Consider the following 14,608-nt stretch of genomic DNA (forward strand, 5'->3'; position numbering starts at 1 on the left):
AGAACCACAGGGTGCTGGGAGGGAAAAATCCAGGGGTTATCTCAGCTCGTGGGCTGGGGAGGTGTTGCAACTAGAAGTGACCTGGGACAGTGGGGAGATGTGGCTCCGAGCAGAACACCTCAGCCAGCTTTTCTTCCCGCTCAAGTGATAGTACCTTTGTAGACGACAGTGATCCAGGCAGTGGCCCTAGTAGGGCCAACTGAATTACTGACCTGGGTTCTAGGATGCTTCAGAGATATGCAGTCCTACTGGCTTTCAAACGTCTACTCTACTAAGAAGAATTCATGGCTAACTGCAGTCAGTTGTTCCTGCAGCAGCTAGACATAACTTAGGAGTGTGTGTGCCCCAGACATGCTAAGGCAAACTCCTAATGTCACATGATGATGATGACACTCATCCTATGAAATCTGAGTGAATTTCTTGTTCGGTGTCATTCAGCAAAAAGTATCTGAGTCCAGATTTGTGGCCAGGCTTGTGCAGGGCACTGGGATATCAGAAGGGGGCTGACAGTGCCCTTACCACTCACAGTCTGGCAAAGCCGGTGCCCAGGTCCTTCCAGCCACATCCAGTGTGTGAAGACTGATTGACTCTGGCTTCTATCAGCTCCCATCACCACACCCAGTTCCCCACTCCCAGCTGGCCCTGAGCAACAGGATCAGTAAGATGTGGCTGTGTCTCTGGGACCATTCATAATTTAAGGAGGATGACACCACCCTTAGCAGAGAGGAGCCTCCAGGGCTACTTTTTATTGCTCTCCCAATTCTGTTTATAGTCCAGAGGTTAAGGGGGTGAAAGATGGAGCCAGAGTCTTTCTTCACTTACCACTTAGTAGCTGTGCAGCCTGAGGCAAAACTCCCCCCCACCCCGCCCCCATACCCTGAGACAGGGTTTCTCTGTAGCTTTGGAGCCTTTCCTGGAACTAACTCTTATAGACCAGGCTGGCCTTGAACTCACAGAGATCCCACCTGCCTCTGCCCACCGAGTGCTGGGATTAAAGGTGTGCACCACCACCGCCCGGCAAGAGGCAAAACTTAATCTACACATACCTTAGCTTCCAGGTCCTTGCCTATGCCATCATATACTAGGGTCTTTGTGAGAGTACAGGAGTTGGACTTTAAGGAAGGGCTTGGAACAGTCATGGGTACAGTTTGTACCACGCGGGGGCCTGCTCTTGTCCTCAACCTGTCTGTGAGGGACGAGGTCAGGGAAGGCCTGGTCATTGACAAGTGGTGGCCACGCTTCCTCTCACATGCACAATCTGAGGGGCCAGAATCAGCTTCTCTGAGCCTGAATCCCTGAAGCTTATAGGTGGCAGGGTCTTGGGGTCACCTGAGCATCTTTTAATAGGAGTGTTGGGAGATAGGATGGGTAAGATTGGGAGAAAATTGGGACAGTAATGTCAGGAAATCATGGTGAGTTGAGGTGGGCAGAACCCCAGGCCACCTTGGTTACCCACTGACCATGGTGTGAGTCCCTAGAGGGTGTGGTTCCCAGCCATGGTAATCAAACAATCCTTAGGAGCAAGGGGAATTTTCGTTTCTTTCTTTTTTGTTTTATTTTTGGTGTTGGTGGTGGTGGTGGTGGTGGTGGTGGTGGAGGAGGAGGAGGAGGAGGAGGAAGAGGAGGAGGAGGAGGAGGAGGAGGAGGAGCTTCTGTCTCCTCATGAAGACGGGAGGAAAGGTGGTAGTCAGGGTAGCAAGACGGGAGTTGCTTTCCCATGAACCTCCCCAGGCCTCAGACCGACAGAGCAGCAGGTTTTTAAAAGCCTGAGGCTCCCTCTGAGCTCACTGAGTTGGGATTGTGTTTCAGTGATGTGGCCGTGGAGCTGCCTTTTACCTTAATGCACCCCAAGCCTAAAGAGGAGCCCCCACATCGGGAAGGTAAGTGAGCCCCTTGGATCACTGGGGTGGGACTTTCCAGCTTCCCTGTTATCCCAGGACACTTCTTTCTGTGTTAGCCCTCAGCCCAGTATCACCCTTTCCCCATCTCCCAGACTCTTTCAGGGCCCACAAAACATTTGGTTTTGACCTAGCTAGGAGACCGAGAACCCTGACTCTTGTCCTCCAGGGGAGAGGGAGGCTAGGAGTGGAGGACAGGCCATATGGGTGGATTTTCATTTTCATTTTATTTTTTTTATTTAAAAACATTTTATTTTATGTGTAAGGGTGTTTCACCTGCACGTATGCCTGTGTACTACATGTGTACAGGCTCTCAGAGGTCAGAAGAGGGTATCAGATCCCCTGGGACTGGAACTGTAGATGGTTTTCTTAGATACCCCATGGGTGCTGGGAATTGAACCCATAACCAGAAGACCCAGTGTTCTTCTGAGCCATTTTCCCAGTCCCTCCTATATCGGCTGAAGTTTTAAATTGGTAACAGATTGGCCACATGATATTGGAAGGGGTGTTAAAGTTCACAATGCAAATGAAGTCTGTGCCTACAAATAGACTGAATGAAATGTCGCAGATGGCATTCTGAATGCAGAGAGGTAAGAAGGTGGAAAAATGGCCAAACATGACAGCACCTGCCCACAATCCCAGCCAAGGGAGGTGTGTGAGGCAGGAGGACCACAAATTTGAGGCCAGCCAGGGCTGCAACAATGATCTTTTTAGAGCGAGTGGAACTCAGGCAAGCAAGAAACGACTGTGTTTCACACTGGAGACCTGTCTTCTGCAGGGTCTTCAGTGGGCACGGAAGCCCCCCTCCCTGCCTCTGCTGCTTTGGAGAAGACTCAGGTGTTCTAGGACCTGGGATGCTTCCCACTTACCTTCCCTATCATCTCAGCTAGAAGAGTCCCAGGATGGGGAGAGGGGTCTTTGTCCCATTCCTCACCTCTCATCCTGTACCCCACTAACCCCTGGGTGCCTCACATGCCTTGTGTATGTTCAGTTCCAGAGAGCGAGACTCCAGTAGACACCAATCTCATAGAGCTTGACACCAAGTAAGCTGAACCTCCCTGCCTGTGATGTCTCTGGGTGGGGCTGGAGGCGGGATGGGAGAGGTGGAGGGGTCATTTGCATAAATGCTTATTAACCTCGGAGAAGCAGCCCGTCTAACCTGTCCGCTGAGTGCTACCTCTGATCACCTCTTCAGCACCCTGCTTGCCTGCATGTGACTTTGAAGGACCCTTCGTGCCTGTGCCTGTTCCTCTTCCTCCCGCATTGGTGGGGTCTGTCTTCCTCTCTCGTCAGTCCGTCCATCCGCAGCGCTCACTCAGCTGGCTGGCATGGGGCTGGTTCAGACTCTGGGTTCCCGTCTCTCGCCTGACCCATGCCAGTTGGAGGCTGCCTGTCAGGGTGGAGAGAGTGTCTGGGTGTTGTCACTTCTGCCACCCGAGAACCACCTGATTCGGATTCCCCTGCGGTGAAAGGCCATGGGGCACCAGACAATGGCCAGAGGAAGAGGACCTGGTTCAATGGCTTGAATCACCTCTGGGGCCAGGCTTGTTGTCTCCCTCCAGCTCCCTAAGCCTCCTTTCCTTGACCCTTTGGAGAGATCTGGGAAACAGGGGTTTCAAGCTGCCCTATGAGGGAGCCCATTCAGCTGGCTAAACTCTATGGGACAAGGGGCTCTTGTGTCTCTGACTGGGCCTAAGTGATATGGTGGGAAAAAAAACAGTCCCTAGTCCTGCAGCCCTAACCAGATCTTCCCCCTTTCCTCTGCCCCCTGCTCAATAGTCCCTCCCCTACTTCGGGCCCTTGGGGTTAGCATGTGAGCTAGTACTTCTAGGAGGAAGGGCCTTCTTTTCTTCCTTAGAGCCCAGAACCAACTTCCTGGTTGAAATAAGCATGCTCCCTAAAGCAGTCTTGTTGGTTTGATTTTAAGGAGGTGAAGTGGGGATTTCTTGGACCTGTTCTTTGGGGGTTCCAATGCAGAGCTACACCGCTACCCCTACTTACCTTCTCCACCCCCTCAGGAAGGGGGTCACTTTTCTAACCCTTATATGTGGAGAGGCAAGCTTATGAGTGTGACAATCCCCACAGTTACCAACTGGTTTGTAAATAAGCCAGGTTGGTGTGCCTTTCTGTCCGAGGTCATTCCAGAGACCCCGGAGAGTGTAGTTCTCTCTTGAGCCCCTCTCCCCACATCTGATCAGGCCTCTGGATGGGTCTGATGTCTGCCCCTGCAAACACACAGCATCCCCCTTGTCTCTTCCACCAGTGATGACGACATTGTATTTGAGGACTTTGCCCGCCAGAGGCTGAAAGGCATTAAGGATGACAAGGACGAAGAGGAAGATGGCACTGGCTCCCCACACCTCAACAACAGATAGACTGGAGCCAACCCTCACCCTGGCAGCTCCAGGTCCACGTTTGCACTCGGATGCTTTCTCGTCTCCTCCCCGTTCTGGTTCCCCCTTCCCTTTTGTTCTTCCAGTTCCTACCAAGGGGCCCCAGTGGTCTTCCAAGTCTCGGTGATGAGCCTCTGGCCTCAGGACTGGCCTCCCGTCACCATGCCAGCAGGACCACCGCACACATCCTCCTCAGCCATCTCTCTGCGATCGCCTGTCCACCCCCTTTTCATGCTCCTTCCCAGAAAGGCCACACCACCTGGCCTTGGGATTTGGTTTGAGTTGGGGAGCAGAAAGGGGAAGGTGTGTGGCCAGAAGGCCAAAGCGATGGTGGGTATGAAGATGTGGAGACGTTGGGCAAGATGGATCAAGACACACAGGAAGATGTCTGCCGTCCCAGGAGATGATGGTTTGGCAGCTAAAAGATGAGGGTATTTCAGGCTGGAGAGGACAAGACTGTGAATGGATTCTCGATGCTTTTTTTGTGGTCTAGGCCCACCAGAGACTCCTTCCCCTCCATCCTCATCTTTGGTCCATATCCCTGTGTTTCATGAGGGAGGCAACACCCAGACTCCAGACATGAAGAGCAACGGACTGACTTTCTAGCCAGCAGACACCTAGATTGAGGCAGGCTACAGATGCACCCACACATCTGTTACAGTACCCATAGGATGAGTCACTTTAGCTTTGTTGCATTATGTGTGGGGGCACGGAGCGGGGACGCGGGTCTCTAACAAACACCAGCCCCTAGCAGTGAGCCGAAACCACTGAGCTGGTTGTCTGAGGGGGTTAAGAGATGGGGCAGGGCAGGGGATAAGTATACATCCTCTTTTCCCGTAGTGGCTAGTCCTGCAGGAGGCAAGGATGGAGGGCAACAGGCAGCTGAAACCACCAGTATCTTCCAGCTTCCTCCAGGGGTTTTACAGTGACTTGGCCCTACAAGCTGGAGGGGCACCGTGCCTGAAACCACCATTTCTACTGCTAAGAAAGCCTGTCCTGGAAGGTGGCACCCATCGAGATGCACTTCCCTGTAGGAAAGCGCCTCCTCTCCCCAAGGGGTGGATCCCATTAGTACCTACCGGGGTCGTGGGTACCCAGTATCCATCAGGTGGTGTTAGTGTACTTGACGGGGGGTGTCTCCCAGGGTAACAGGACAGACAGGAGGTAAAACAGTACTCAAAGGTATACTTGTTTGGATGCTAACTTGTTGTGTGATCTCGGGCCAGTTCCCTCCCCCTCTTTGGGCCTCAGTTTCTTCAGTTGGAAAGCCAGGAGGCGGACCAGATGATCCCAAGAGTTTCCAGTTCTGGTTTCTGTAAATTTGTGGCTCTCTGAGCTTCTAGTCTACCAGGTGGGGCTGAGGCTGTCAACTGCCCCATCTGCCTTTAGAGGGGATTCATGGGACCTCAGAGGACTCAGGGCTGGGCAGAGCACTGGGTGCACCTTCCTGACTAGGAAGGATCGTTCTAGGACCCTAGTCGGCTTGTCTGATGTCAAGTTGTGGTCACAGCTTCTGTGGATTTCTCTGTCCCAGAGCTATTATTTGCTGAGGCTTGCATGGGAAGTCTGTGGACAACCTTGGGTTTATCAAATATATTGATTAGCGGGCAAGAGGATCTCATCTCAATTTCTGTTCTCTTTTCTCAGTTCCGTACTTGCCTAAGAAGGGAGGCCACAACTTTTGTTTGTTTTTGAGGCAGAGTATCATGTAGCCTAGGCTAGCCATGAACCTACTATGTAGCTGAGAATGATTTTGAATTCCTGATCCTCTTTTCTCAAGTGCTAGGATTATAGGCATGTCTCATGACCACTGGCTTCACACTTTATTTTACAGACTGAATCCCAACCATTTTCAGTCCACCATGTCCAGTAATTGTAATAATTTTTCATGGTGAAATGATCCACAGGCCTTGCACCTTTTATATCTTGTAAACGGTCAACTCAAGGCCCCTCTTTGCAGATTAGAAGAGCCAGTTTGGGGCAGTCGTAGTCGCTGACTAGCCCTGGAATCATAACTGCTGACTCTCCTGGCATCCAGGCCCTGCCAGAGCTAGCTGGGTACTTTTGCACCTATAGAGTTGATAAAAATCTTGAAGAGTTTAAGGCAAGCATGTGCCTTCCGCTGGCTTCCACTAAAACCTTTGGAGCTGATACAAGGCCGTTTAGCATTTGGGCTAGCCCCTCCCTGGCAAACCTCCCTCCCATCCTTAGCTTGTACAGCCAAGGGTGTCTCAGGCAGATTTCTTGAACTTCCTGCACCTCGGCATCCCCACTCACCCTTCGGTTTACCCCACAGATCAACTGAAATTCCTCCAGCCGCAGGGAAGTCTCAGAGCTCTCTCTGTTTTGAGCTAGGACTGCCTAAAGGCAACAGTCAAGGTGGATTCCAGCCAAACCATCTTTTGTTGACTGCTTTGTTCCTTTATGCTGGGTGCTGTGGACACTGAGATGGATTTTCCTGGCCAGGGGGAAGTGAGAGGCAGTACTGACAGCGCTGGCTACAGCTAGTCAACTCACACAGTGCCCCCGTGTGAGTTTGGACACAGCGGCCCTTCCAGGTGGAAACTACACCGTGGGAGTCTGGAATTAGGTGTCACTTGCCTCTACTTCACCGTGGTGTGCCGTCATCCCGGGTGAGGTACTCGGGCTAACGTGTCTCTTTGGCCTCTTCAGTAAGAGGCTTAGATCCCTTGTCTAGGCCTCCGCTGCAGACACCATGCCTAACCCCTATCTCATGATATGGCTCAGTATTTCTCTGTAGGGCCCTTCTCTGTCCTGGAGTTTTCCTGGCCAGGAAGTACTTGGGAGTGAAACTGGAGGCAAAGGAGCCTCCTGAGGTTCCAGGCATTCTCCGGTGGTGTTGGCTTTTCCTGTGCTGAGGGACTGGGACTTGTGCCACCAAACAGCCCACACTGGGACTTTCCAGTAGACCAAAGGGCATATGTTGATGCCAGTCTGGGCAGGAAGAGCATGCTTTGGTAAAAGCTTGTCAGTAGGGGGTGACCAGACTTGCCCAGTATTCCAGCCAAGAGAAGAGTTCAGTTCCAGAAAGATAAGGACGGAGTTGCTTGGCTGGACCCTGTGGCCATTTCAGCTTTGAAGCCCAGATGGCTCCCGCTGGAGTGTGGCTCACAACCTGATTCCCACCTGGTGCAGTGAAAGGGAGGCACCATTGTCCTGAAAGTCCCCAGGGCCACCTCTCAGTCCCTACTGACTGGAACAATAGCCTTTGTCTGCTTTGTTTGTGGGATTGCTATGAGGCTGAGAAGAGAGCAAGGAGCCAGCACTCTGTAGGCTGCAACCTGCTATACAGAGGTGGCCCTGTCACCGCAGGGATGAGGCTCTGAGGTCACACAGGAATCTTGCCGTAGAATGAGCCCTCTGTTTGCCAGTCTCTGTCTTTTGTCCTGATTTTCCTGGTTAGATGTCAGCCACAATGACAATTAGCTGTTGTGGCCTAGGCGACCACACTGGGGAGAAATGTAGGTGCTATTGTCCAAGAATGGGCCCCAGCAACCAGAACACAGAAGACATGGGCATTGACAGTGGTAAGGGGCCAGGGAGGAACATCCTGGACTCTCCTGGGCCGGGATTCACCCACCTCCTAGAGCCCGCAGAAGTTAAGAAACCTGGACTCTGACCATAGATCAGATTGCTGAACCCACCCTTGTGCTACCCAAGAAATCCAAGGGTGAGAGGAAACAGATGTTGCCTCTTCTAAGTATAAGATTCTGTCCAGGACCTACAGAACCACCACAGCTCCTTGGAGACCTTTGGGAATGTCCAGTCCTCTTGCTCTGAGAGCTGAGCCCTGGCTGATCCATTCACAGTAGCTGCCACACCCCAGAGGCAGCTCTCTCCCACCAATGGCTAACGCCTGTGTGAGTGGCTTCCATCCACCAGAAGGGGCTAGGCTCCAAGCTTGAACTCCCAGGACCCAGGCAGGTACCTGTTCTGATAGTTACTCTTTTTAAAGTTAAGGACCAAATGAGACTCCTCTGATTTTTATTCACACAGCCTGTCTTGGGCCTGATCCGGGCAGCTCTCTAACTCCTGTCCTCCCTCCTGGCCTGAAGCAGCCTACTGGTGGGGACAGATCCACCCCTCTGCCACCCCCATGCACACTGGCTTCACAGGGAGGTTCGTGGGAGGGGAAGCACTCCTCCCTCAACATTACCAACCTGTCATCCCCCAAAAGGGAAATCACAGTCAAAGCACAGGTCCCTGGGACCCACCGTCTGCCCCAGGTACCGTGGAGGTGTTCCACACAGCCTTGCTGGGGCTGCTGCCAGGGGAAGTTGGGGAAGGGGCGAAAGGCCAGGTCTCTGGCCTTTTCCTCATTCCTGCTTCCTCCAGAATAACTCTGCACTTAACTCTCTTGTCTTTCGAGGTTTCACTTTTAAACTCTGCTTTGAAGAAAAGCTTCAGACCATTCTGAGGTTTGATCTTAGACCAGCAAGCACAGGCTCTCCTCTTGCTCTTTGTGTGTTGGGGTGACTCCCGCAAGTGCTGATGCGAAGATACTTTGTGTCACCAGGTCCTAGCATTTGAACACACATGCGCTTGTTTTCTAATTGAGCCACCCCAGAGCTTGGGGATGAGTTGGATGTGGGCTGGAAACTTATGCTCACTGACGGGAGGGCTTGGCCCCGATATTGACACGTGCTGCATGGGGAACACGGAGTCTCCACTCGGGACTCGTTCTCAGGCAAGGCCCTGTGGCTCAACAGGAAGAGCAGGGCCATGGGAGGAGAAGCTAGGGCTGGCTTCTATACACAGCCAAGGAGTGGGAATCCAGGTTCACAGAAGAGATATACCAGGGAGGGCGTTTGTGAGGCTGGATTCTCCAGAGATGTTTTAGGTATGTCTTCCTTGAGTGCATCTCCTAGGATCCCACTTCCACACCCATGGATGCCCATGTGCACAACAGGAGGCTTTTGTGCCCCAGAGGCTGATTCCCCTCCTGTAGTCCGTCAGCTTCCTTCCATGCTGATCTGCACGCTTACGGGAATTCACCTGCACCACAGCTCATTGCTGAAACTTGGGCTAGCCTTTGGCACAGTCCTGCCTGGACCTCCTGGCATTCTAGGTGAGGATATGAAGCTCAGGGCACTGCTAACCACATGGCATGGGAGAAAGATGTTTATGTTCAGTCTAAACGTGACTTAGGAGACCCCACTGACCTCAGGTTCCCTATGTGTAAAGGGCTAGTACCAGGCTCTGCCCACCTCACAGGGACGACCGGAAGAGAGGTCCTATGAGGGGCAGCCTGTGTGAGGGAATAGGGTCTTGCCTGGGTTGCCGACCTACAGAGCCCACAGCAGAATGAAAATACGGGATAATCTGTCTTCCCTGGGCATCTCCACTCGGTGTTAGGTCCAGACGCAACTGCTGCCGGGCTGCCTCTTCCGAGGGGTGGGAGCTGATGTGTGTCCTGGGTGTGGTGGGGAGGGGCGGCTGGGGCAGCCTCGGGTCTGTGACCCTCTGTGAAGTGATGGTTTTGGCACATTCATTCCTGGACCACATCCAGGTCAACCTGTCGTTCCTGTGGCTGCCCTTGTTCTGTGAAGTCATTATAGTTTATTCAGCTCCAACAGGACAGATGAGCAAAATGAACCTTGAACGAGAGGCCATTAAAGGCCTTTTGTGACAGACGACATTGGCTGTGTTTTTATTTCTTGTCTCTCGAGCCCCGACAGACAGGACAGGGACCACAGGAAAGGGGCTGAGATATGCCCTCCTGCCTGGGACTGCCCTGGTTTTGTGCCTCATCTGGGCTTTCCTGAAGATTCCTGAGGGATTTTCCCATTTCTGTTTTCCTAGTGTCTAGCCTCGTGGCCTCGGGGGGCAGGGGGGGGGGCAAGCTGCCAAGCTTTGGGTCTCTCTCAGAACTGCCTGGATTCCATGAGCCCTGGTTGGCTTTCGAGTTGAAGACCCTGTCTCCCGTCTGTTACTGTCTCCTCGGTTACAGTCCTCAGCCCAGTCCTGGTTCTGGCTCTGCCCACTCTCCATAGCCTGCTCTGCCAGGCCTTTCTGAGGTCACTTCAGTTCCCCAAGATTTACCTCCCCTGGGCTACGGGATCCAGGGGAAGAGTAAGGACCTAGATGGAGAGGACCAGCCAACATTCTAATAGATGGTGTCTTATTTTCAATTAAAGAAAAGGCATGGTGGGCGGTGGTGGTGTACACCTTTAATCCCAGCACTCAGGAGGCAGAGGCAGGCAGATCTCTGTGAGTTCAAAGCCAGTCTGGTTTACAAGAGCTAGCTCCTGGACAGGCTCCAAAGCTACAGGAGCTTTGAAAAACAACAATAACAACAACAAAAACAAAAAACAGAGAGAGAGAGAGAGAGAGAGAGAGAGAGAGAGAGAGAGAGAGAGAGAGAGAGAGAGAGAAGGCATGCTGGACAAGGTAGTGTACACCCTTAATCCAAGCTCTTGGGAAACAGAGGCATGCAGATCTCTGAATTTTAGGTCAACCTGGTCTACATAGTGAGTTCTGGGTCTATCTAGCTACACAATGAGACCCTGTCTAAAAAAAAAAAAATAAGGGAAAGAAAGAAAAAAAAGAGGCCCATGAATATGATAATTTAAAAAATGATTATGTGATGAAAATTTATTTTTCATGTTCCTGTAAAAATTGTGTCAACTTATGTCAAAGCCTTGTCTTCCTGGGTAGCCATATGTGGGTCATTCCTTTTGTTCTCTTACAGACAGACAGAACAGGAGGAATATATGGGCATTTATCTTTTTTTGTTGATGCTTAGATGTATTTTATTTTCTGTGTGGGTGCATTTTGCCTGCATGCGTGTGTGTGTATGTACCATGTGCATAACTCAGGCCACCAGGCTTGAGCGGCAAGTGCATTTCCACACCGAGCCATCTCACCAGCCGTTGGTTGCTTCTTGAGACAGGCTTGGCAACACCAACATTCTACAGACGATTATTACAGGGCCCATAGTCTACACACTATAACATCCATACTATCCAGAACACGATCTAAAATTATTGTAAACACACACATGCACACACTGTGACCAGTACTTAAGATTAAAAATTACAAAAGGCACCAACTCTAAGAAGACTTTCACGCTAAGATTATTATGAGAGGTTGTAGTTTATAATTTAAATGGCTAGAAAGATAGTTGTTCAAGGATACAGAAGCTATAGGGAAAATAACAAAACAGATTTTAGGATTTAAAAAGTAACTGAAATAAAATACACACTGGCTAGGTGGTAACAAAAAATTCACTGAATATTTGAAGATAGATGACAGAATTTTTCTATCTGTGAAAAAGGAGGGATACATTTCTTTTAGAGTTAACAGAGCCTTGGGGTCCTGTGTGTGTGAGGACATGTGGGGCCTGATCATAGAGTTTCATTGTCATTTGAGACTCAGAGCAGAGGAGAAAGACATTGGTGCAGAAAACGTAATATTTGAGGAAATAATGGCTGCTACCTACTCCCCACCCCAACCTGATGGAAGACACACATTACCATTTGAGAAGTGAATTAGGCAGGATTCCGTGAGGATGACAACCTTAGGATGCACATATTATGAAGGGGATTTCTCAGATGAGCTTACACGGTGTGGGCTGGGTAGCCCAGCCATGGTTTTCTGTTCGCTGGGGAGGCAGAGAACCGAGGTAGCTACTCTAACCTACAAAGCTGGATGCCTGTGGAGCCCCAGTCTGGTGCTGAAGGCCTGGAGGATTTCTAGGGAACTGCTGGCATCCAGGCCACACTGGAAAACTGAGAGGGTTGGGGTCTGACGTCAGTGGAGGACAGAGCGGGTCAGCTTCCATGGCGGCAGCAGTGACAGACACACTCAGGCACTTTTGCAGGAACTGGGGGGGACAGGCAGAGCTGTTTCTTCCTTGGCCTCTTTATATGTGGGCCACCTGCTGGGAGATGCCACCTACTCTGAGGATGGATCCCTTCCACCTCTCAGTCACGCCTCTCTGGGGACATACCACAGACACACCCGGAGGTATGTCCTCCACGTGACTCCAGACCCCACAGAGTTGACAATTAAGATTAAACATCACCATTTGTAGAAGAACAATGTCTAGACAAATATCATGAAACTCCTACAACCCAAGATCAAGTTAAAACTCTTGAAAGCCTCTAGAGAAAATGATGTATTCTGGAATGTTCTTCCATTTAAAGAGTTACTGTCTGAACACAGGTTTCTCAGGGGAAAACATGGAAGTCAAAAGAACATGAACTAGATTTAAAAGGTTAACAAAAATGTGGACTCCGAACTTCATATCCAGTATAAAAAAAAAAATCACCCTTCATGAGTCTTTGTAAAACAGATTCTCAGATCAATAAAGACCAGAAGAACATATCACCACACATTTTTTTTTAAAAAAAAGCAAATAAAAGTGTTTTTGGGTTGAAGGGACATTATGACAAAGATGAGCTCAAATTTTTCAGGAATTAAACGTGACAGACATGGTAATGATTTGGGTAAAAATACAAGGTTCTGTTGATTGTTCTTTAGAATGAAAGGAAGGAAGACCATAATGCTGGCAGGGTTGCCACTCCTGACAGAGAATTAATGTCATAAGACATCTGTAATGTGAGGGAAATTAAGAACTTATTTATTCACACATCTTCTGTATTATATTTGAGGGCTGTAGAGAAGGCTCAGGAGGTAAAGGTGTCTACCACTGAGTCTGATGACCAGAGATTGATCCCCAGAACCCATAGGGCAGAAGGAATGAATCCACATGTTGTCCTGTGAACTTCACAAGTATGTTGTGTGTGCATACCCATATATACATGTGCATGAACACACACATAAACACATGTGATGAAAAAAATGTAAAAATACTATTATACTTGAAGTGATGAAAAAATAACCCTAAGTAGACCAGGAAAAGGTATGTATATTGTGATCCCTGGAGCAACAACTCAAGATAGAAACACATCTATAAATGAAAATAGAAACAATAGCACATTAAAATTTAATTCAGATATTTCAAAAGAATGCAGGAAATCAGAGACAGATACAAAAAGAAAAAATAAATGGAAAAAAACCAGAAAAATAAAAATAGTATTTTTTAAAAAATAAAAACCAATCATATCAGTAACCATAACAAACGAAAATGGACTAAACACAACAAATTAATGGCAGAGATTGCCAGACCGGGTTTATCATCTAACTAAATTCTGTCTATAAGAAACCTGCTTTAGGGAGCTGGAGAGACGGCTCAGAGGTTAAGAGCACTGACTGCTCTTCCAGACATCCTGAGTTCAATTTCCAGCAACTATGTGGTGGCTCTCAACTATCTAAGATGAGATTTGGTACCCTTGTCTGCATGCAGCACATTATATACATAATAAATAAATAAATCTTTAAAAAAAGAATCCTGCTTTAAATGGGGACCTTGGGAGAGGGTTGAAAGGGAAGGGAGAGGCAGGGAAGGGAATCAATTAAAAAAAGATAGCAAAAAAAAAAAAAAGAAAAAGAAAAAGAAACCTGCTTTACATATAAAGACAAGGGATATACTAAAATTTCTTTTTTTTCTTTTCTTTTCTTTCTTTCTTTTTTTTTTTTTCAAAATGGAGTCTCACTACGTAGCTCTGGCTGCTGGCTGTCCTGGAACTCACTGTGTAGACCAGGCTGGCCTCAGACATACAGAGATCCGCTTGCCTCTGCCTTCTGAGTGCTGGGATGAAAGGCATGAGCTACCAGCTGGCTGATGTGTTAAATTTTGAAGGACGGAGGCCAGGTGTATTGTTTCACACCTATAATCCCAGCAGTCAGAAGGTAACAGCAGACTAACTTCAGTTCTAGACCCCAAACAAAACGGCCCCTCAAAAGTTAGAAAAGCTACACCATACAAACAATAAAAAAGCATAATTAATGGCAATATTAGTAATTGACAAAGTAGATTTCAAAACAAGAAATTTTAACAGTGTTAGCGAAACTAAAGAGTGTCAGTTTATCAAGACATGATAATCCTAAATGCACAGTGCACCTGGTCATCGTGTGTCCAGATACATGGTGTACAAGGGGTGGAGCAGAAAGGATAAATGTAAGAACCTAAGTACCCCTCTCCCATCAGCTGACAGGTCTGAATGACCTAATTGATATTAGCATGGCCTAGAAGACATCACTGCATAGTTTACCCCCAAACAGAACAGAAGAATACATAGCTTGCATTTTCTGTGCCTAAAGAGATCCTTAGTAAACTTAAAATTTTTAGCTCATAATTTTTTTTCTCTAATCAACACAGAAATAAACTGGAAATTAACACCAAGAAAAATGTATCCGGGAAGTATGCAGGTATTTGGAAATCAAGCAACA

At 49.0% G+C, this 14,608-nt stretch overlaps 1 protein-coding gene across 1 annotated transcript in view; it reads left to right on the top strand.

Moving 5' to 3' along the window:
- Arrb1 (arrestin beta 1) overlaps positions 1-9,907 on the top strand; it is a 74,225-nt gene extending 64,318 nt beyond the window's left edge. Inside the window, exons 14-16 of the mRNA XM_038313926.1 lie at positions 1,810-1,880; positions 2,890-2,941; positions 4,162-9,907. Coding sequence (XP_038169854.1) covers positions 1,810-1,880; positions 2,890-2,941; positions 4,162-4,273 — 235 coding nt within the window. The 3' untranslated portion in view covers positions 4,274-9,907. The remainder of the gene's footprint in view (positions 1-1,809; positions 1,881-2,889; positions 2,942-4,161) is intronic.
- Positions 9,908-14,608: the final 4,701 nt, after the last annotated feature.

The sequence above is a fragment of the Arvicola amphibius genome, chromosome 12, assembly GCF_903992535.2.
Source record: "Arvicola amphibius chromosome 12, mArvAmp1.2, whole genome shotgun sequence".
Taxonomy (NCBI): Eukaryota; Metazoa; Chordata; class Mammalia; order Rodentia; family Cricetidae; genus Arvicola; species Arvicola amphibius.